General features: G+C 42.0%; 1 protein-coding gene across 1 annotated transcript in view; it reads left to right on the top strand.

Moving 5' to 3' along the window:
• The first annotated feature begins 3,196 nt into the window (after positions 1 to 3,196).
• USP13 (ubiquitin specific peptidase 13) overlaps positions 3,197 to 22,239 on the top strand; it is a 56,667-nt gene continuing 37,624 nt past the window's right edge. The window contains exons 1-3 of the mRNA XM_074834209.1: positions 3,197 to 3,547; positions 14,754 to 14,879; positions 19,013 to 19,073. Coding sequence (XP_074690310.1) covers positions 3,395 to 3,547; positions 14,754 to 14,879; positions 19,013 to 19,073 — 340 coding nt within the window. The 5' untranslated portion in view covers positions 3,197 to 3,394. The remainder of the gene's footprint in view (positions 3,548 to 14,753; positions 14,880 to 19,012; positions 19,074 to 22,239) is intronic.

The raw sequence follows: 22,239 nt of genomic DNA, 5'->3' as shown, positions 1-22,239 counted from the left end.
TGTAAGACTTCTTAAACAGACTCAAAAAACAAAAAAAAACCCAAATGAAAATAACTCAAAGATGACCGTGTGCATCCTTCTGAACTGGACAATTCTCTGCATACATCATGCAAAAAGTGTCTCTGCAGTATCTTTCTCCGTTGCTCTGGGGGGTTTTGTTTGGTTGTTTTTTTAATGGTTTGTTTTTAAATGAGGTTTAAAAGCATAAAAGGTACTTTTGCTATGATACATCCTTCCTATTCTAGATGGTAATAGATCTAAGATGGAGCTACATACTCTTCACTGATGAAAGCAGTCAGTGCTCAGTAATGTTAGTACTTCAGAAAGCTCAGTGAGGGGTACCTACCATTGTCACATAATTTTCAAGGTTTATGTATCCAGTGACATGGGAATCACATGCCATGTAGTTGTGGGGAGGATAGTCTTTAAAATTAACAAGGCTTTGGTTTTATTACCTTTATGTGTTTTCAGAAGGCAGAATTAAGACAAGTGCTTGCCTAGACCTACGACTTACCTACACTGTCAGATATAGGAATAGAAAGCAAAGGAAAGGCTCTTAAACATTACAAAGTGAGTGGTGCATATAAATTCACGTTTCAGTGATTTTTAGGGGATTTTATAAGCCTAAGTCTTTTGTGTACTCTTGAAAATACCCCCATAGGCTAAAGTCTATGCTCCATCGTGTAAAATTTGTCATGAGAAGGAAGAACCTCAGTGAACAGACACTAAACTAAGTATTTCCCCAGTAACTGCTGTATATCTAACATTTTTGGTAATAAATTCAAGTTACTGATACTGTTAGAGTTTTCTACTTCCTGTAATAGGTTGAGTAAGACAAACAAGGGAAAAATTGGAAACTGCTTATTGGAGGTTGTTATGAGAAGCTTGCTAGATGACTGAAGAGCAAGGATCAAGCCAGGGAGAATGGTATAGGTTAACATGAGGAAATGGGGTTTACGGGTCATCTTATCACTGCTAGGTGAACAGATATCATCTTCTGCTGTGTGATTACACAACTTTTAGTACATAAAAATGTAAGTCTTGACAGCAAAATCTCAAGATGAAAACTTCAAACTTTATACTCCCAATGCATTTAGTGTAGAGAGGTCACATAAGCGATTTTGGAGATGAAAAGGGTAAACCTTTCCGGTAACATTTAGGATAACTCAAAGGCTTCTTTTCCAGGGTGAACTGGAATTAAAAAAGCAAAGCAAAAGAGTTTATACAAAAACTCAAGCAGAAATGTCCCATGCAACCATTATTAACCAAGAACAAATTAAGAAATACATAAGGTGAATAAGGCAAGTTGCATCTGAGGACACCCACACACATACCTGCCATGCATTTTCAGAGCTGTACAGCTGTTTTTCTACTCTACTTTTGACAACTACGTAGGGAATGTCGAGGGTACTCTATCTAACGGATAACTGCCACTAGAGGGATGTGTTTCCTCAGGTTCTGCCGGCCGTGGTACTCCTCTGGTTTTAAATGCCTCAAGAGAGTGATGGAAAGCGCCTCTTAGAGCTTGTGACCCTAACCTGTCTGCCCATATTCAAAATTCCCATTTTCTTAAGGAAAGCAGCCCAAGTCCTTTAGTAACCCCTGACCATCTTGGGGTTTCAAGATGTTAAAACACATTTTTTTTCTTTACATTAAGCAACATTGCACATATTTTAAGCAAAGACCACCTCGTTTGCTGTTTCCTGGCACTGCCAAATATTAGAAAGACTCTGATTGACTTTGTATCAGTGTTTTGACTTGTCCTTTTTGTTTGAGTCAATCTTTCAGGTTAGCTGGCCTGTAAGTCTTATTATGGCTCTCATTGTTTATAAATGCTGAGTTAATCACATGAGAAGCCATTAAAAAAGCACAAAGTCTTCTCAGGTAAAATAAATCTGTCTGGTGACCCTGTATTAATTTGTGTTTTTCATCCAGCATCCAACAATACTCACAAGTCTTTGATGTAATGTCTGTTCTTGAGTAAGTCTAAGGCCATTTCACTGACATCATATTCTGCCCTCAGTATTTCACATTGTTCCCAACACTCGATTTTTTGCTAGAAAAAATGCTGAGGACAGACTGCACTGGTCTGCTCACTCACAGCCTGTTTCTTTGTAGCTGGATACAAACTTATTTTTCAACTCTGTTGTTAATTGAGATTTTACCAGAACCACCTTTAAAAACTTTCATTTTTTGAGGTAAAAGGTGGTTCTAGCAAAGGTTGCATCACCTGCTTGGATGTGACCAATGAATCATTGGATATAATGTGGACTACGGGTGGAAGGGTATACATCTAATTATACATCTTCATTTTAAACGGATCAGTCATTTCTTTAATCCTGCTGCTGTCAGCATCTGCAATATTTTTGGGTATTGCTTGAGAAAAATACTATTTCAGTAATTTTTTCCAACAAAGTTACTTCACCCTGTAGCTCTTTCCCGTAACAGTATTCTTTCGAAGTGAAAAACAAAGAGAAACAGCAAACGCCACGAAAGGTCATTTTAAGCTAAAGGTACTGTCCCTCGAGACAGGAAATCTGGGTTTGGCTCCTGGCGCCGTCCCAGGCCGGGCAGCAGCACCCCAACAGCTCGCCCCCCCGCGCCGGCCCTTCCCGCTCGCCCCGGCCGCTGCCAACCGCCGAGGCGGGGGCCACAGACCCGCTCCTGTGAGGCAACGGGGCGGGGGCACTGTCCCGCCGCTCAGGGCCTTCATTGCTAAATCCTTGCAGTTAGGAATGAATATATATATATATGGTATTTAATTGCTTAAAAAGTAAATAAAATAGCCTGTAGCAGCGTGTTACTGGTCAAAGGGAAACCTGCTCCGACCCCCACAGAGAGACCACGAGACGCACTCTCCACCCTCCCCTCACGGAAACGCAGGTTTCTCTGGTAAAACGCGTGAAGGAGCGTGCGCGGCCCTTCTCCCGCCCTTCCTGCAAGCCCACCCCGGCGGGGGGGCGGCGGCCCCTCCGGCTGCCCCCGGGCTCGGCGGCGGCGGGGGGGCGAGGGTGCGGGCGGGCCGGCCGCCGCCGCCTAACGGTCGCCCGCGGCACGCGCGCGGGGCGGGAATCGCTCCCGGGGAGCGGACCCGCGGCCGCCCCGCCGGCACCTCCCTGGGGTGGAGGTAGCTGGGGGCCGCTGGGCACGGCCCGCCCCCGCCGCCCTGCCCCTCCCTCCCGCCCTCGCCGGGACCCCCGAGTGCCGTCGCCGCAGCTGGTGCCGCTCCCGCTGCCATTGGATTAAAAATAGCATCTTCCCACCCCCTCACCTCCCCTCCCTCGGGCCCGGTTCCCACCGCCGCGCCCTGCCCCGGGCCCGGCTGCCCTCCGCCTCCACCACCCTCGCGTTGCCCGCTCGCCGTCGCCCGCCCGGCCGGAGGGAGGGAGGCAGCATGCAGCGGGCCGCGCTCTTCAGCGGCGGCGATGCGCAGATGGCCGCCGGGGACCTGGGCGAGCTGCTCGTCCCCTACATGCCCACGATCCGGGTGCCCAAGTCAGGGGACCGGGTCTACAAGACGGAGTGTGCCTTCTCCTACGACTCGCCTGTGAGTGCAGCGAAGCCGCCCCCCGGCTGCCTCCGCTCCCCCTCCCCGCCGCGGGGCCCCGACCTGCCCTCAGCCGGCGCCCTGCGGCAAACCCGCCCCTCTGCGGCCCCTTCCCCGCTGCACCCTCCGCTCCGAGGGCAGCCCCTCGCCCTCTCCCCGGGCCGCTGCCCCCCCCCCCCCCCACCTCCTAAGGCTTCAAAATCTTCCCCTGTGCCAGCCCGCCTGCTTCCACCTGCCGTGGCTTCCTCCGCAGCCAGGTTTCCCCTCGTCCGTGCCCCCCCCGCCCCGCTCCCCGCCCGGGCTGCGGTGCCTCCCCCGACAGGCATGGGGGTCGCGGCGGGGTGGGGGCCCTGCCCTGTGCCCCCCGCCCTGCGCGGTCTGCGGCGGCCGCGGCTGCTCACGGCAGATCGCTGCCGGCCCGGACGCAATAGCGGTGTTCGCTCGTTCGCTTATTTATTTTTCTCCTTAGGGCGGTCTGAAGTGGTTGCTTAGACACGGGGATTTTGCGGGTTTTGGGAAACTTTCCTGCCTGCTGGGAAATGGGCTCAGGCTGTCCGAGGTCTGCCCGCTCCCCCCGGGAGCCCTTGTTTTTACTTTCACACTGAGGCAGTAGAAAGGGGCAGTAGCTGGTCTTCTCGTTTGTATATTTTGGCTGGCAGATGCCAATCGTTTTGCGTTCCCACTGCCTCGGTGCTCATTCTCCCCTTTAAAATCTTAAGAGATTTGTGCGAAGTAAAGGCTTAACCTGAAAATCAGTGTGATAGTCCTCCTGAAACTCTCTCTCACAGGGTTTCAGCCTCGTCACTGGATTTCCACAAATTTGTAGTATTTCCCTACTAGCTTGTTTAGTTTGCTGTTAAATGAATGTTTGATGTACAGTAAACTTTCTATGATGGTATAGCTGTCTTGAAAAACATCCACAAGTTCCATAGATTGCATGTGTTCAGTGGCAGATTTGGGGCCTAACTCATTTGTCACCTTGCTGATAATACTGGAAACCTTCACAAATAGTAACGATCAATGGTTTGTAAGAAACGGGTGCTTAGAAATCACGCTTTTTAAATGATCTGAAATTTTATTAGCAGTTGCTTCTCTACATGAAGCTGAGGTTTCCCAGAGGTGATTGAGCACTATATATTGATGATAAAGTCAATGGCAGCAATCAAAAGGAAGCTCAGCGTTTACATTACAGACTATTCAATGAAAGATAGGTTTCAGACAGATTTTCGAATCCTTTGTCCCCCTCTTTGATAATTCCTTCTAATACAGAAAATCAAAAATGGTTTTAAAGGTGACTCAGCTGTCTGGTGTTCATCATGTCTTGTTGAACAGAGGTTATTTTTACCCACCCTCTTCAGATCTCAAGTGTCACCCAGCAGCCCTGACTGTACTGGGAGGCGGTCTGATTAGAACTGCCAAATCAGACTCTACTGCAGAGGTGCTAATTGCATTATACACTTAAGAAGGTTTTGGGGGGGAAAAAATCAATGTACCACAATCTTTCCTTCAAATTTCTGCTCTGTTGAACACATGGCTGATGTTTTTAGTAACACTTTTGCGCTGCTTCTACATGATGGTTTATAAAAAGTTTCTGTTAACAAGTAGGAAGGGATATTAAGTACTGCTATAGATTAAAAAAAGCCCAATCACCACCGCCACTACCACTCCTCAAGTAAGCACAGCAAAAGCTGTGTTTAGCAAAACAGTATGTTTAAACAAAACAAAACATTTGAGCAAAACTTAAATTAACTTAACAGCAACTATGTATAAAAGTAGGAAGAGGAGGTGGAATCACCATCTGTGGTTTTTTTTCTGTTGTTTTTTTCCAAAAACATTTAATCCTTTTATTGGGAAGAAATTTCAGATTTTGGAGAATGTTGGCCTCAGTTGTTAAAGCTTTTTGTTTAAATTGCATTGTAGGCATTCATTGGGCAAAAGCCTTGGTTGAACCTATGCAGTACCAGTAAAAATAAAACTAGTTGGAGTTTCTGTCATTTTCCATGGCTTTTCAGCCCATACCACTCCTCAGTTTAGCTGGGCAAAAGACTTGTCTCAGATTTTTTTATTCCCATATAATCTAGCAGATACTTGGATATTGTTTCTAGGATGACAGTTCTAAAGGGTGAATGTGTGCTTTCTTGGGTAAAACACTGTCATTTACAAACTGAAAATAGTAAAGCTGTTTTTACAGTCTTTTGTTCATAAGGAAAGTGAAGGGATACAGACAGCTTGTTGCCTTGGCTAAAGGGAGATGTTTGCCTCTGTGTGCTTTGTATTAGGTTGGTTTAGTGACTTATTTTCTTAGGTTAGCTATGTATAATTTAAACGAGCCTCTTCCTATTGAGGTATCTGCCTCTTTTTGAAAGAAGATAACACAATTTGTGTGTTTGTTATATATTAAAGCAAATGATCAGTGTTAAAAAAACATGCTCTTGGTTTTATTCTCCATGGTAAAATTCCAGATTACATTTTTGATGGGGGAGGTGTTTTCTTTTGTAAGCTTACTTCTCAGTATTTCCTCACATCTTCTCATTTTGCCATTTTAAATATACTCCTTGTTACAGTTTAACTTCAGCATGTCTCTGTTTGGAGTCAATGCAAGATGTTTTGTTCTGTCACTTTTCTTCAGATCTTATTTAAGTAGTTTCTTTCATTAAGACTGTAAGACTGTCTCTCAGGCTTTACCTTTCTTTTTTTTTTTCTTCTCCAAAGAAGTGAATTTCTTCACGGAGAAGTGAGTTTCCTGAGTGTTTGTCTTTATCTTTTAAGGTGACATACCCAGTCACACAGCAGCTCTATACTCAAGTTTCTTTAACTATGCTCAGTGTATATTATTACTTTATGTGTAAGAAAGTGTTATGATCTTTAAAATACACTAAAAACCATCAGACCTGTGACTGTTAGGGTACAAAGTATTATTATGATTATCGAGAAAGATGCTGCAGCAATTTTGAGAAGGACCAGCAAGGGTGGGATGGTCGAAACCAGAGCTGTTCGTGCTAGGGAGTGCCAAAGAAAATGAGGTACTGGGTGTGAGTGGCTCCATCTTTTACTTCCAATGGTACAAAGCTTAGTGTGGCTGTGAGACCTGGCTTTTGCAGACCTGTTTGTCACTCTGTCAGTTGTGTCCTCTTGTCCGGATTTGAGTGGTGTAGTGTCAGCTTCACTGGTTGCTCCCTTTCCATGAGTTTTAAAATCTTACTTCCTCGGATGAAGATCTGAGAACAATGGCACCTTTGTGCTACAGAGAGAGTCATTACTTGAGAGATTTCAGAAGTGTGAGCTAGGAGAGGTACAAGTGAATATTCAGTGTATTTTTTTCATGTGGATTAACCATAACATGATCATCTTGTCAGAAAGGTAGTATTGTTAGAAAGACCACTAAACAGATGAGAAATTCGTGTCCTTACATTTGGCCTGTTTGGAACAGAACATACTAGGGTTAGTTTCCAGGAAAGAGGGCCGAAATAGGAGGCAAATACCTGTGCACTTAAGAGCCCTAGGACACTTTTTAGTTTGGTTGTCTCATAAGATTAGAAAATATGCCTTTTGATGACTTAATTTTTAATGACTTTTCTGGGTTTTTGGTGGCTTCTAGAAAAACCGTGGTTCTCTGATGAGGGCACCTGCTCCAGTTAGCCAGGGATTCTTTTTCTACAGGAACGGAGGGAAGGCAGGCTGCATGCAAAACACAGGCACGGCCTAGTTTGAGTATCTCTCCCTCTAGTGACTGGCCCAGCAGCTACAGTAGCCTACCGCTTCCCTACTATTTGACTGGGGAAGTCCTGTACATCTCATTTTTCAGGTCTGACGTGCAGTCGTCCCTCCTGGTGATTGTTTTTCTCTATCTGTGCTGTTGCCATGTAGGTGTCTTCTCTCCTGTTTTGTTCACTGTGACCTCTCTTCCTCTTTTGGCAGATGAGCCTGACTTTGTGTTTAGTAGAATGCAGGAGGCAAAAAGGTGGCATTGTGTAATCTTTTATTGTTTCTGTAGAAGTGTAGTACTCAGCTGGAAATTCCACGTTTTAATGGGATCCTTGTCTCAAAGACCTCTGATCATTTTAGACCAGATGCATCCAAGGGAGAGGCAAAAGGGATACAAACTGGAGTATAAGAAAGGCTTACACCCGGGCTCTGCGTGTTGTAGATGGATGTGCTCTGAAACCTTCCCCACAAAAGACATTGGTTACAACCACAGCACAGGTCACAAGTCCGACGCAGCGACAGGACCAAGCAGTCTGGTTCTGTAGATTGCAGGACTGTGTTTGTTTGAGTAGCTTAAAGTTTGGCTTCATTCTGCTGGAAAACCTTGCTGCTGACAACAGCTTCCTTTGTGAATCTTGCTGACTTCATTTTTGTGGCTCAGGGACTCTGTAATGGTTATGTTAGGACAATTCCCAAAGGCTAAACTGTGCTGATGCTCTGCTGTTCATTAGACAGTACAGTTGAGACTGAAATCCTTGAGAGTTTGGAGTGTGTTATGGATATCAGTGATTATGCTGCATAAAACTTTTTAGAAATAAGGACCTCCTACCTGGTTGTTCCTTCAGTCAATATTCCTTGAAGAAAATTAGAAAGTCACTGGGGCCACTGTCAGGGAGGGGTTGGCTGGTGTCTTGTTTCTATTGATGGGACAGAAGCAGCACTGAGGAAACAAATATGAGGACTGAATACACCAAGACAAATCAAATACTCCAGTCAAAGGATTTTGGCCTAGCTGCAAAATGACCTCCAAGTTATTGAGGCAGATAATTGCTTGGTGGTGGGCGATCACCTGAAAACTCAGAGCAGTGTTGTACTGTTGCATCACAGGGAGATATCAAAAGTGTTTGACGGGTGAGTGTTTTGCTGCCTGGGACTGCGCCAGGACACTAAGGTTAACTAAATCATCTTTCAAAGCTGGAGAATGGTAAAATCAGTAAGGGTTGTGCCTGCAGCAGGTCACAAATGAGAAATAACTATGCAGCTTTGGAGAACAACCAGCGTGTAGGTGCATTATGCATTTCTGTGGGTTTGATCTAAATTTAGATCTTACTAGCCTTTCTTTCCCTCTGTATCCGTGACTGACCAAACTTTAGTTATCCTGTTATCCAGAATGATGATGGGCTGGAATATTTTGGGTAGCAGAGAGACTTTGATTGTAAGGTACCTGGAGTGCTAAAGGAAAAATACAGAGATGCAGATGAACGCGTAACACTGGAGCTCTGCTGAATCTCTGTGGAACCATTACGTTTCTTCTCAACATTTCTCCCCAGATTTTCAGTTCTGGAAGCACAACACTGTCTTAGTGACCAACAGAATTGTACAGCTAGGACTCTGCACGAAGGAAAAAATCATCAAGCTCTCTCTAAATCTAAGTGCCACAGCACTGCTTGAGCTGCGGGACTGGGCCTGAGCTAGAAAGTAAACCGTAATGGATCTGAGACACCTCTAACAGTGGTCCACGCAGTCTGCACCTGGATAATCTGACCCCAAACAGTGTTGATTGGTAGATGGAAGTTCTGTATTTCTGGTTGCAGGTTAGAAGTACTCATGACCTATGTTAGGTTTGCCATTGTACCTGCTCACTTACTGTGAAGCCTTGATCCTGCCTGTGAATGTGACTTGTACAAGATACTGCTTCGGAATTATGTAGGCCCTTGCTGGAGTCCGTCTAAGACTTATGGACAGGAGTGAGCAGTCGATCCATCTTTTGGAATGGTGGTTTGTTTTCATTTTAGTGGCTGACTGGCCCACACGGCTTTTTTCTTCCCGGGAAATATAAATTTTGTACTGGATTGGCCTTGTCCATGTGCCCATCTAGAAGCTGCAGCGGAGATACCAGACGTCTTTGTTAAGCAACTGTGAAATAATCTGTTGGTTGGGAAATATCCAGTGCCATCCCTAGTAGTTGGCATTTAGCCCAGAACATGGAGAATTTTAAACCTTTCAAAACTGCAATATATTTGGTGTTATAACTTTATCTGGTTGTCCACATAACATCAGAACCCCTGAGTCCTGATATGTCTTTTATTTCAGTGACATCTACTTCCTTCAAGCTGTTCAGTATTTTACATGTTGCTGTCACAAAGTGTGATAAAATAGTAAATAGTAACTTTGATATTTGTTTCTCTTTTTTTTTTTTTTTTTTTTTAAGGGAGAGTGGGGGAAGATTTTCTTTTGTACTTGAAGCTAACAGTCTAGTTATTGGAAGCCCTGTACTTTATTTCCTACTGCCAGATAATTTGCTCTTTCTCTGCCCAACCCAGCTCTTTTTTTCCCATTTCTCTTCTGTTTCACCATTCCCAGAAGTACATGGCTCCTCTTCACTTCTTGTATATATTTTCACATCAATGCTTGTGTAAGTCTGTGTCATTACATTCCTTTTTCTGATTCTGTTGCATCTCCCTCTCCTCCTCTTTACCAGATGACAAATTTTACCCTCTTATTATTCCTTTTCTGCTTTCCTTTTGTCACTATTGCTTTCTTGTCACCTTTGGGTGACAGTACAGTTGTCTAAAAAGCAGACTTATGCCAGTGTTCATACCCCATGTTCCTTTTGAATGTGACTAGATATATTCCTGGCCTTTGGCACACATTTTTTTGATTGATTCCCACCCCTCTTCTCTCCCCCCGCCAAGGAAGTTACCATATTTATTGCGGTAGAAACTTGAAAGTGAACTTTTTTGTTTTGCTGGAGCCATCTCTGTGTGCCATTGTGTTCAGTTGGTTGGTTGTGGTTTGCTTTGGGTTTTTTTTTCCTGTTTCAATGTAAGTAGTACTGGTGCATGACAAACACAGGCTTTCTTTTTATTCCTTGTTGTGAATTATTATGTATTGTTGAGATTAATATTAAGTGCTAAAACGTGTGTTACTCTTTTTAAGCCTGTCCTGCAATAAAATATATGTCATTTAGGTACACTATTGTGGGATTCGATGCAATATGTGTATGTTAGGGATGGTCCTGTTACTTTTCCAAATATATTAAAGATTGGATTGTAGTTTACAAGAGCCTTGTGACCACAGCCAGATTAATTATGGTGATTCTTGGTGAGCAGGCACTCTGAATAGTATAGCCTGTAACAGTTCTGTATGGTTGTGGGTTTTATAGGGAAACACTCTAATGGAAACTATGGCAGAAGGCACAGAGGAACCAGTGACCCTCTGTCTTAACTGGCACTTTTTACTTTTATGTGATAGGATGAGCAAACTTCTCCTTCTTTATATTTGAGTATGGAGACTAGTGAAGACTCAAGGTGCCACTTTACTCTCTTCTCTGATCCCTATGTAAGCAAGTTTTACCATTGTTCTAGTAGACCTAAAGCAAACACCTGTAGACAAGTCTGTAAGTGTTTGCCATGTTAGTGGATCACCACAGGAATGGTGTTTTCATAAATTCATTATTGTCCGAGCCACTTCAGGAGCTGAAATTGCTAAACCCTAGATTTCACTGAGGGGTCTAAATGGTTCAGGGGTTTGGTAAGGGTATACAGGTCATTAGTACAAATCCTGATCAGGTTAGTAGTGTTTGAAAGCTATTAGTGTCAGGTGCCATGAGCATGTATGAAGTGAGGTGGTGATCTTTTCTGTTTCCTTGTGGACTGATGTTTGTGTTTGCCAGACCCCTCATCCACCCTCTTCCTTGCTCTGTTTTTCAGGCCTAAGAGGGAGTAACTCTGTTGCATTTTAGCTCTCTTTCACTGTGGATTCCCTGTCCCTTTCCTTCCTCATCTTACTTCTGCAAAACATGAATTATTATGTAAATAAGTAAGAAAAGGAGCTTTTTTTTTTTAATACTTTTCTCCCTAGTATGGACCGTGTGTGTCTCATCAGTAAAGCACCTGGCATACTGTGACCATCGTAGCATCAAAGAACAGGAAGAAATACAGTGAAGAGCAATCACTTTTCATTCTGCTTAGATGGTAAGAATACTAGTCTACTCTCGAGTGACCTGGGTAGTGATCAAGGCCTGAGCAAGTACAAGCTTCTGCCCCCACAGTGTCTTTTAGATTGGAGTAATAAGGGTAAGCAATGTTTATACATTACTTTATCCAAACGTCACACTACACGCCCACTACATGCTGAGGCAAAAGTGAGGGGAAAAAACCAGCTAAAATTCCTGGTTTTGTCTCTTAGAACAAGCTATATTTTTCTGGTGTAAAATAGTGTCTTCAGTACTTCAGATAGGTTGCCTTCCACCAGCATAAACTTTCACACATATCTAAAATGAATGATTACAAAGATTTACGTGTCACAACCTATGTAAAATATTGTTCCTTCCAGAACTGGTTGTGTGCTCAGTAGAATTAAATTCATCAGCACAAAGCCTGTCTTGGATCACAGTCAAGTGTTCTTTGAGCATCAAACAGGGGCTTAATCCTTTTTACAGCTTTCTGCAAAGGTGACTTCTTCACACGTGCCCCTGTTTTGCTGTGACCTTTTAGGCTGTTGAACAGTCTCTCCACTTCTTTCAAAGTTGCATGAAAGAATAGTCTGCCTGTGTTCTCCAGGAGAAATAACTGTTTTGTTAGTAACCACAACCGATTTACTCAGATTCTGCATTTAGCTCATATACTGAAAGTGTCAGATTGTTGTCATAGGCTGCTTATCAGAAACGATTCAGTGGTCTCTTGGATTCCCTCCAGAAAAAGAGAGAATGGTGTCCAAGAAAACAAAATTGTAAACAAAGTTTCTGGGACCCTAGAGTGACAACACTATATTTTTATTTAGGCTGGGTACTTCTGGGATTCTCTTATAGAGGACACATCCATGACTTCCTCATGGGAGGAGATAATGCAAAAGGATTTGAAATACAGGATAGAAGAGCAGACAGCAAAGGTATAATGGGCGTTAAAGTAGATAAACCTGTGAAAGAGTAGTGGAAATTAAAACAAAGGTAATATATTTTAAATACAACTGTATTTCATTAATATTTTGAATACCAGATTTGGAGTTTTCTTTTAACCACTTTATTACTTGTGAGCACAATTACAGATATCTGCCCTGTTCTCAAGGCTGTGAATATTTCAGATTCAAAGGAGCTGTGTTATTTTTTTTAAAATAGAATCTCGGATAGGGGTTATGGGGATCAGAAATAACATGGCTAAATACTGTTTCCTCTGCAGCGATAATCATTGTGATATCTAGATGCTGAAAGAATGACTTCATGGTATATGTTAAGTGTGAGTGGCAGATAGTCTGAACCCTTCAGGTTGCATATGTGAATCTGGGAATGCTCAATGCGATTTTTTTGTCCTTTGAAGGTTAGGTAAAACAACAGCTGTATAGTTTATTACATGTTCATCTTTCAGCTAACTCTGAAAAGCTGAAGCTTGTATGTGTTGGTTCCCATTAAGCAAAGTGGAAGAGACAGATATTTTTCTAAAATCTTGGGGTAAAACGTCATTTTCTGCTTCTGTCTTCATGTTCTGTTCCTCAGCTCCATGGCTTTGCTGGCCACTGTGGAAGTACAGGTATTTGTTGGTGTCTGAGGCAGTTCTTCAGTTCTGGCTTTGGTTGTAGTGATACAAATAAGCATGTTTGAAACAGTAGCATACAGGTATGGATGAGGGCTGTAGGTAAGCTGGAAGTTTAGATTCCTTCAAGTCCTACAGAAATACTCAGTGCCAGTCTTTGAAACAGGCTGGGGAGAATTAGCTGGGTTTCGAGTGGCACATTCAAGCCTGGTTTTGAGGCAGTGGTGGGAGGGGAGAGACTTGTCAGACCCTAGCTGGTCTGTGCCAGGTACCAAATGAGTAACTGCCCAATGCTATTAGCCCTTCAGCTTCCTTTTCTGGAAGAGAATAAGGTGTATTAATCTGGTGCTGGTTAGGAAAGTATTGGACATCAGCTATGATCTCTGTCAGACTTGACCTCTGCTGCTTGTTCCAGTCCACGGGACTCGACAGAGCCTAACTCGTGCCATGGCTGGTGTGGTGGGATGGGCAGCTTTGTGCTCGCTCTGAGAGAGGGGCCTGGCTGGGCTCAGAGGTGGAGCGGAGGCTCCTGCCTGGCAGAGCCCTGGAGAGAGGTAGGCCATGCAGGAGAGAACTTATTATACTGGACTGAATGTTTCAGGTGTGGCACCACATCAGGTGGTATCCTGTCAAAGCAATTGTTGCTATAACAATCTTCAGTACATGATTATGCACATATATGTACATAATGTGACTTGTTTCTGGATAGAATGACTACTTTTTTTTTTTTAATTTCCTTCTAAGGTGCCTATGGATGAGTTTAGTTCATGTGGTTCTTTGGGAAATTTAACATGAGATGTTCTGTACTATCCAATAGCACAAACACGTTCACAATAGAAGGAAAGTCACAGTGCTGCTGAAAGGCTCAATCTTTGTTATGCACCACCTATTCAAAACAATACATGCTAGAGAGGGCTTAAAAAATCAATCCAACACCAATGAACCAGATGACTGAAAGTCCTCCTGGCAGTCTGAATGATGTAGGAGATATCTGGGAGCAGTCTCAAAATGGAACAAGATCCTGATAACAACCAGCATCAACACCTAGCTTTTGGGGGAGCAAAACATGATAGGACTCCTGCCAAGTTACAAAATGTCAGTATTTGTGATCAGTACCAGGAATATGTATCTTTATATTTCCTTTGTAGTGCCCTCATCTCCAAGCACTCTAACTGCATGAATAGAGAGAATCCCTGATAGATACTGAAGAATGTTCACAAAATATTTATCTATTTTCTTGTTAGCCAGTTCTAAGAGCTGTAAGATCACTTGAGGTCTGTTTTTCTCAGACAAGATTGTGATCAGTAGTAGAAGTTGTGGCTGAATCCCTGGACCATCAGCTCTGCTGCTCTTCTGATTTGGAATGTTGTTCTTGCAATGAAATGGCAAAAAAAAAAACCTATTTCAAACAAGCATATGTGCTCCATTATTTCTATGCTTTACAAATATCTGCACCTACAAACCTCTGTGGATTGGGCACTCAAGCAGAATTTTCAAGACTAACTTCTAGACCTCCAATTTGGACACTCACTAATCTATAGTTGTAAAGTAACCCATTTCAATGAGTTTCTATAGGCTGTGATGTGATGTGGAAGCTTCTTAGCAAATTGATAATGTAAACACCATAATGTGCTATGAAAGCCATGTTTTAAGTGCTTGTCTGCAATTCTTTGTTTTTTTTCTGCTTGATGAGTCTTTTCTGTCCTGTTCAGTTCCTTCTGTGCTATAACTATTTGTGTCATTCTTTTTAGGATTCAGAAGGAGGTCTCTATGTGTGCATGAACACGTTTCTGGGATTTGGAAGGGAACACATTGAAAGGCATTACCGGAAAACAGGACAGTGTGTATATTTGCATCTGAAACAGCATGTGATAGAGGTGAGACTTCTGACTTCCCAACTAACTACCCCAGCAGTTCTTGGGTCTCTTGTGCTCATTTAGGTAACACATTTCAGACAGACCAAAACTTGAATGACAGAAATGAACATGTTCAGGTTTGGGGCTAGATATCAAGTTCAGGTGCTTGGATCCCAACCAATCCTATAGCTTCAGTTCTGAGACGAATCAAAATCCCTAAAACGTCAGATCTTAAAGGCAACTTGTTGCCTGGGTTCCACTGATCTTTTTCACTGCATGCTTCTGTGTAACTCACACATAATTGTCTGTGTATTACGTGCATACTGTAGGTAACTAAATACTTTTCTGAAACCTGCCTTTGAAGTGTAGAATTACTGGTTTTGGCTCAGATTTGGCTAGAAGCTTCCGAGATTTTTTTTTTTTTTTTTTTTTTCATATATGAGGTTTCATCTCAGGGTGACAGGACTTCTTTTCACCTTGAGATTTCTGTACAATTAAATAATGAGCCTTAATCCTGACCTGGCCTGGGTTCTAAAGCTTAGCTTAAATTAATGCTGGATTCTAGAGCCATACACTGCCCTCATTCAGCCTTACACCCCTCCACACATGGACGTATATGTACAAACTTCATGTTCACTGTTCTTCCATAATATTGCTGCATATCAACAGTAACTTATAACCTGTGCTTCATAAACATCTGTTGGTGTGTGGTTTGTCTGGCATCTTTAAAGGGCTGTTAATGACTTCTGACCCAAACTATGTGGAAGGCACTGGGTTTGCTTATAGCTCACTCTCCCATAAGCTCTCTCTTTTGGCAAGTTAGAGGGCCTAAAATAGCTGCTTGGAGTGGGATAGAATGCTTCACGTTTCTCATTCTACAGCAATGTTTCTCCTGGGTGATGAAGGCCCTGATTTATGTAAAGTGCCGTGACCACTTATTTTATTTCCAGTAGATGACTATTCATATTTTATCAGAATTATAGTGAGGTCGATTGCATGTCTCCCAGGCTGAAATTGTTAATGATGTTTCTTATACTTTAGAATTTAGTCTTTCCTTGTAAGGGTGATAGCAACAGTTTCCTTCACACTGTTAACTTTTTGGAGAGCCTAGTCTAGTTTTAGCAACAGTTCATCTGAGTGTATTTAACACTCCTGAAAGATGATATCTAGGACTAGAGACAGGTGGGCAGAAATCCTGTCAGCTTTCCTTGTATATAACTTTCTTCCAGCATGTGACCTGGGAATTTTCAATATTAAGGTAAACCAGGGTTAAAATGAGGCTTCAAATTCCTTTTCTGGATAAAGATTAGGCAGAGGAACTCCAAAATGGAAAAACAAGTATGCCAACTGTTGTTTGGTGTTGTGCACCCCTTAACTGAACTAGTTCAGTATTTCCTATTTTTCTTCTTGTGAGTCATAATGTAGCAGAGGCATCAATGTTTGAAGGTGGTGATGCACTGGTGCACTGGGTCATGTGGTAGGAATCCATGTTTGCCTGTACAGTACAGGTGAAGATTGTGTCATCTAAGATGGCTCATAGATAGAATTCCTCATACATTAGCTGGGGATTTTGTTTACCATGACTGTTCACTTCTTACGTGCTATCTGTGTTTTCCTTTGAGCAATGTGAAGCATCAGGCATTCACTGGAACAGTTTTATGAAGCGTCTGGCACACGCTGCATTGTGGTTTTGTTTTTTTAAGACAAGCTTTTGATGGTGTAGGATACAGTAAAGCCAAAGGCATTGGATATGCTATCTTAAGATTCTTTTAGCGAGGCTGCTATTCTTGCCTGTGGTTCCCTTGGCGTCATCCTTGCAGAATGCACTGCATTGCTGCAGAAATCCCTGTTTGCTTCTGAAGGTGTTTGGAATAAATATCAGTCATGTATCTTGTCACAACTGAATTAGAAAATAAGGGTCAGATCTTCATCCTTTGGTTTAAGTGGAGCTAGAGTATCTGCCAGTGGCAGATCAGCACCAGAGGCATCTGCTGATTCACCAGAAATGTGTTCAAGTGCAAGTTATGGAGCACCCTCTGGTAAAATTCTTAGCTAAAGGAGGAAAATTTATTCTTTCTTTTTCCTAGAATTTCACTCTTCAGAATTTTTAAATCCACCACTTTCCTGTAATGTATGACTTGTATACAACTGTCTGGGTAGTATTCAGCCCTGGGCAGAGCTTTAACTTGGTGCTAGAGTGATAGCTCAGCCCTGTTGAAAACTCTGGGCAGAGACCCATGAAATTTCCTACAGTGATGGGTTCCTGGATATTATTCAGTGATGGTGCTGCTGTTGAAAAAATGTGGCAGTGGTGCAGTTAAAGAGAACTCAGAATAGGCTACACCGACACCTTGTACGAGAAGCATCACAAACAGAATTTAATGCCACTAGTGATGCATTGTGTGGATTCCCATTTGCTGGGTGTGTCACATCTGTTAGAAGCCAAAATTGTTCTGTGAATGGGGAATGTTTTTAGTGATTTCTGACAGGAGGAGAAACAAGGCAAAAAACCTGTCAGGTACTGTTTTTTTCAGTAGTATTGGGCATCTGCAACTCTAGTTCGGATGTATTCAGCAGTTTGGAAAATCAAGCCGAAATATTTAATGTCAGTCTGGCAGTCATAAACATTCTATGGGAACTCTTCAGCTTTGAAATCTCTAGTCTTAATGACTTTCACAATACCCCACTTGGTGACATCAGAATTCAGTTGGAGCTTCCTAGTATTGGAAACAACATTTTTTTAGTTTTGAAGCTGTAATCCTTGGAGTATGTGTAATTTATTCATAATATATTTGTAATTGGGTTATGTTGTATCTTGCTGCTTTTTTTTAAAATAGATTTGGATTCTTGACTACTTCCTCTCCACTTCTTAAATTCCAGTAGTATTAAGGAAAAAAATGTTCTGCTTGTTATTTTCACTTCACTGAGGAATTTTTTTTTTGTTTTTAAATGTTGGAGTTGCAACCCTGACTCTCCCTTTCCCTAGGGCTTGTATATATGGGTAATAGGTTCTGTTCTTGAGTGCAGCCAAGGAGTGTTAGTTAGCATCTGCTCTAAGAATGGAAAGCTTTCCTATGATGTGTAAGACCTCACTGATGATTCAAGCAGTCTGCTTTGGCCAAAGCTTTATTTACATGGTGAAGGGAACCACCCAAAATATGTGACCCTTTCAGCTATGAAGGAGCAGAGGCAAACATGAACTTTCCCTAGGCTGACAGGTTCTTGGCTGGTTTCTCTCCACCTGTTGTATCCCAATATTACTATTAAAAAAAAGTTGCCTAAGAACCTTGCCAGTTACACTAACATTATACACTACCTAATGCATCATGTTGGCAATACAGCTGCAGAGGCTTATTTGATTTAATTTAATGATGCCTGTTAATAAACAGCTTAAGCAAGTGCATTGACTTTTGCATTTCCTCAACTACTAGCATTTTCCCTAGTACTCTGAGGTATTTTGAACTGGGAAAATAGGTCTTGAAACTGAATATCACTTGGAAGTTACTGTCCTCTGCTGTGGAGTTTAGATTAAAAAATAAAATCCCCTGTAAAAAATTGCTTGGGTGTTGTCAGATTTCCTTAATATTTCCTAATATTAAGAAAGTGTGGTGGTAACTTGGATTGATCTTAGTGGCAGCAGCCATGGATCCTGACGGAAAGGGCATTTTTTTCTGTCTAGAAGAAAATTAGCTGAACTAATAGATCACAGCAAAGTGGTCATACTGGAATTAGTTATGAAAGATTGAATGTTTTATGCAGATAATAGCCTTTCCCTCTCTTAATTCCACTTTAGTCATTAAGAAATACTGTAGGGGATCTAGTGGTGAGAGGTCTGAGTGATGCTGGATGTCCCAGTTCCATTGATAGAACAGCAATCGCCCGCAGTGACCATGAGACATGCTCTGCTTAATTGCTAACAGAGCAAAGTATGAAGGATTCAGATGGTGACTTTGTCACTCCATGAGCGTAGTAAGCAATGATGAGTTAAGTCCCATTGTCAGAGGTGAATGAAGAGGATTTACATTCTTGCTCAGGAAGGACTGTGATTTGATAGAAGGACCATGAACAGATGTGTCAGAAATGGCATGGGGCTATTGCTGATGTACTGTTGTCTTGCTGGATGTTTTTTTAATTGTTTCTTTCTCTCTTTCCAGAAGGTACCAGGGGCATCTGGTGGAGCTTTACCAAAAAGGAGGAATGCTAAGCTATTTTTAGGTATTGTGAACAGCTGCTTTCACGCAGTCCTTTTCTGACCCTGTCTGCATGTGTACTTGGGTTCTGTCCACCATTGTGTCTGCCTTTGGGGTTCCTTGTGGGTTTTCTTTTTCTGTTGGGTTATTTTTTTTTTTAACTTTTGGTGCTAGGTTTTAGAGTTGGTCCAGACAAATAAGTAATTCTTAGCAATTTTGGTGCATATTGAGAGATACATGTATGTATACATGAAACATTTTAATCTAAAGTAGGCTCTCAACTGTTCTCAAACAGCTTAGGGTTTGATAGTCATTTTTTGACTAATTCTGTCCCTTCTCTCTGTGATTTCCACAAAGCACCCTTTTATTAAAATGTTTATCTATGCTTAATGTCTAGATATAATAGGGCTTCAGTGTGGCACTATTCTACTCAGCAGCTGGTCATAGGAAGGGTTGTTACCATTTCAAAGTTATTACACAGGTAAATGCTCTTAAGTGATGTCATTGGTTCAGATTACCCAGAAAACCTGAGGGCCTCATAAATACAGATGAGGGGAACGTGATGTAAAGCCTATATGCTTCCTCCTCTCATCACTTGTGGTATTTCTCTGATTCATCTATTATTTATCCTCTCTGTATTAATAGAAAATAGTGAATTTTTCTTCTGATAATGAAGAGGTTAAGTGTTTTCTTTACAATTGCCAGCTCCTGTGGCTAAAGGGAAACAATAGCATGGCCTCCCTTTGGAATTGCTTTGATCTGTGGGATGTGTCCCTAAGAGGCCTTTGCAGATTGTGATCGATTAAATTGTTGTTAATGTCTGGAGTAAGTTTTGCAAGGAGGGCTTAGAGAGGAAAAAAGTCTTAAGATGAGTCATAAAGAAATAAAACTTCTTTTGTAGGAGGAGGCTTAAGTTGCAGATGTTGGTCTAAATGGCATTTACTGTCAGTTTATGTTGAAAATAATGTTTGTCACTAGATGCTTATGATTGGTTCAGGATCAAAGCTGGCTGCAATGCAGCAATGGTTGTACAGTGTTAACAATGTGGGTGTAAACAAGAAATACAAAAGTATGGTCAACTTTTATTCTTGCTGATCTTCTGCATATATTTTGAGGCTCCCGTCCCTGTGGTATGCTGGCACACAGTGTACGTGGCATAGTCTCCCTGATGTGCCATGTTGGAGTCCTCAAATTCCATCCTTGCACATGAGCATTTTGGAACTGCTGCACCAGATCTATTCAGTAGGAACAAGTGTCCTGGTCCCAGGGAGCTTCTGAAGGCGGTGCAGAGTCACTGGGGTGTATTTAGCACATGGAACTATCACCATTTAATCCAGCATTTCTGGAATCTAATGCATTTTTGAAAATGTATTTCATCTGGTCTGTTCTACTGCAGTCCTCTTTGCAGCTCCTGCTGGCTGGGAGTAAAGTGGTATCAACACCCACGTCCACCCCAGCCCTTGCTGCTCTGATTCTTGAAATAGTAATTCCATGTGTTCAAATGCTTTGTATCAACTTCTTTGGCTCAGCAGATTTTATTATTTTTTGGCCATGCTTAGAGTAAAGAACAAAGAATGATTCCTGTCCTTGTTCATAGCTGAGGAAATGAAAGCTCAGCGGTCAGCTGATTCAATAATTTTTCATGCAGCAGAGATGATTAGCAAAATTTGGCATTTTATCTCTTAATCCAACATCATCTTTATTGGTTTGGAGCTGCTGGACTCTATTCTATGTCTTTCTCATTGGGCACCTTGGGCACCTATGGTAGAGGTTTGCACCAAACTGGCCATTATTAGCCCATATATGCAGCCTGCCATTTAGGGTTTACCCTGTCAGACAAGAGTAGACAATAATCAATGGGTAACTAACATGGCTATGTTTCTAGGTGTCATTGAATAATTCCCTGAAGGCCCAGAGATTTAAGCTTTGTGTACAAAGCCAATTCAGTTTGGGTATTTGTTACATTACTTCTTATAATCCTCTTTGATGTAAAGCTATTAGAGATACTAAACCCTTTTCAATCTCCTTAGTATTAGGAAAACATCTTTTGGATGCTCACTGATTACTTCCTAGCACTGCTGCTATCCAGCAAATGCAGAAGAAACACAGACTGGTTGGGTCAGTCAGCTGGAAACTTTAGCTTTCCCTAAACATTAAAAGATCCATAGCAAAGTGTGTGTGTGCGTGGGCACGTGTGTATTAGGTTTGGGGCTCGTTTTATTTTTATTTTCTTTTGGAGAAGGCTGGAGGGTGTTGGCTGTGTTCTATGTAATCAGGAAGCATAATAACCTTGTGCACTGAAATGTATGAAGTGTCTTTAATCTAGGTTGTTTAGATATTGCTCAGCAGTGTGGATATGGTAACTTCAGCTCAGACTGTGCAAGCTTTCAGGGAATTTGGGGTGACATTTAAAGCAGACTATCTGCATCACAATGCATGGAATAGTATCCTCATTGCATTGTTATTTAGGCTAGCAAGTTTGAAGATACTTTGTGCTTGTCAATATGCATGGCTATTGCACAAAGAAGTTTTAGATCCAGGCTGTAAAATTGAAAGAAGTTAATTGATGGGGCAAGATGGTAGCTCCCCATGACTTCACAAGGCTGTCAGATAAGAAACCACTGCATTGTTGCCTTCGGTATGCAACCTCTTGTTTAAATCAGCCACAGTGTGGTAAATGTGGTACCAGTTTTGGAAAAAAAAGACAGGACCAGGAAAAGTATCATCACTAAATTTAATTTTCATATTAGCCCACCTGGAAGAAAAAATGGATCAGTATTGATAGAAAGTGGTATAAATATGACAGAACAGAAAAGAACCACTGTGAGTTTTCCAAAGTGAAGGAGAGGTTCTCCCAGAATACTCTGGGACTATGTAGTAGTCCCCCTATGTATTTAGTGACTATGTGAATAAGAGCAGTTTGATTAACAGGAGGTACTATGATCTTCCTTACAAGATCCTGGTCAGAAGGTAGTAGAATAAGAGGGAAGACCCTTGTATTGAAGGGATTTGAGGCCCAGTTCTTACAGCAGTTACCAGCAGAGTCCCCCTGGACCTGTTACTCCCAGGAGTTATCAGCAGAGTCCTTCATAATGTTCTAATTATGAAGAATTAATGCGATCATAAATGGTCTGGAAAGGGATTGAAAAATGAGGAAATAGAGTTTTCTGGTTGATTTCAAATTATCTAAG

Source organism: Strix aluco, chromosome 9, assembly GCF_031877795.1.
Source record: "Strix aluco isolate bStrAlu1 chromosome 9, bStrAlu1.hap1, whole genome shotgun sequence".
NCBI lineage: Eukaryota > Metazoa > Chordata > Aves > Strigiformes > Strigidae > Strix > Strix aluco.
This window is presented reverse-complemented; position numbering and strand designations above follow the sequence as displayed.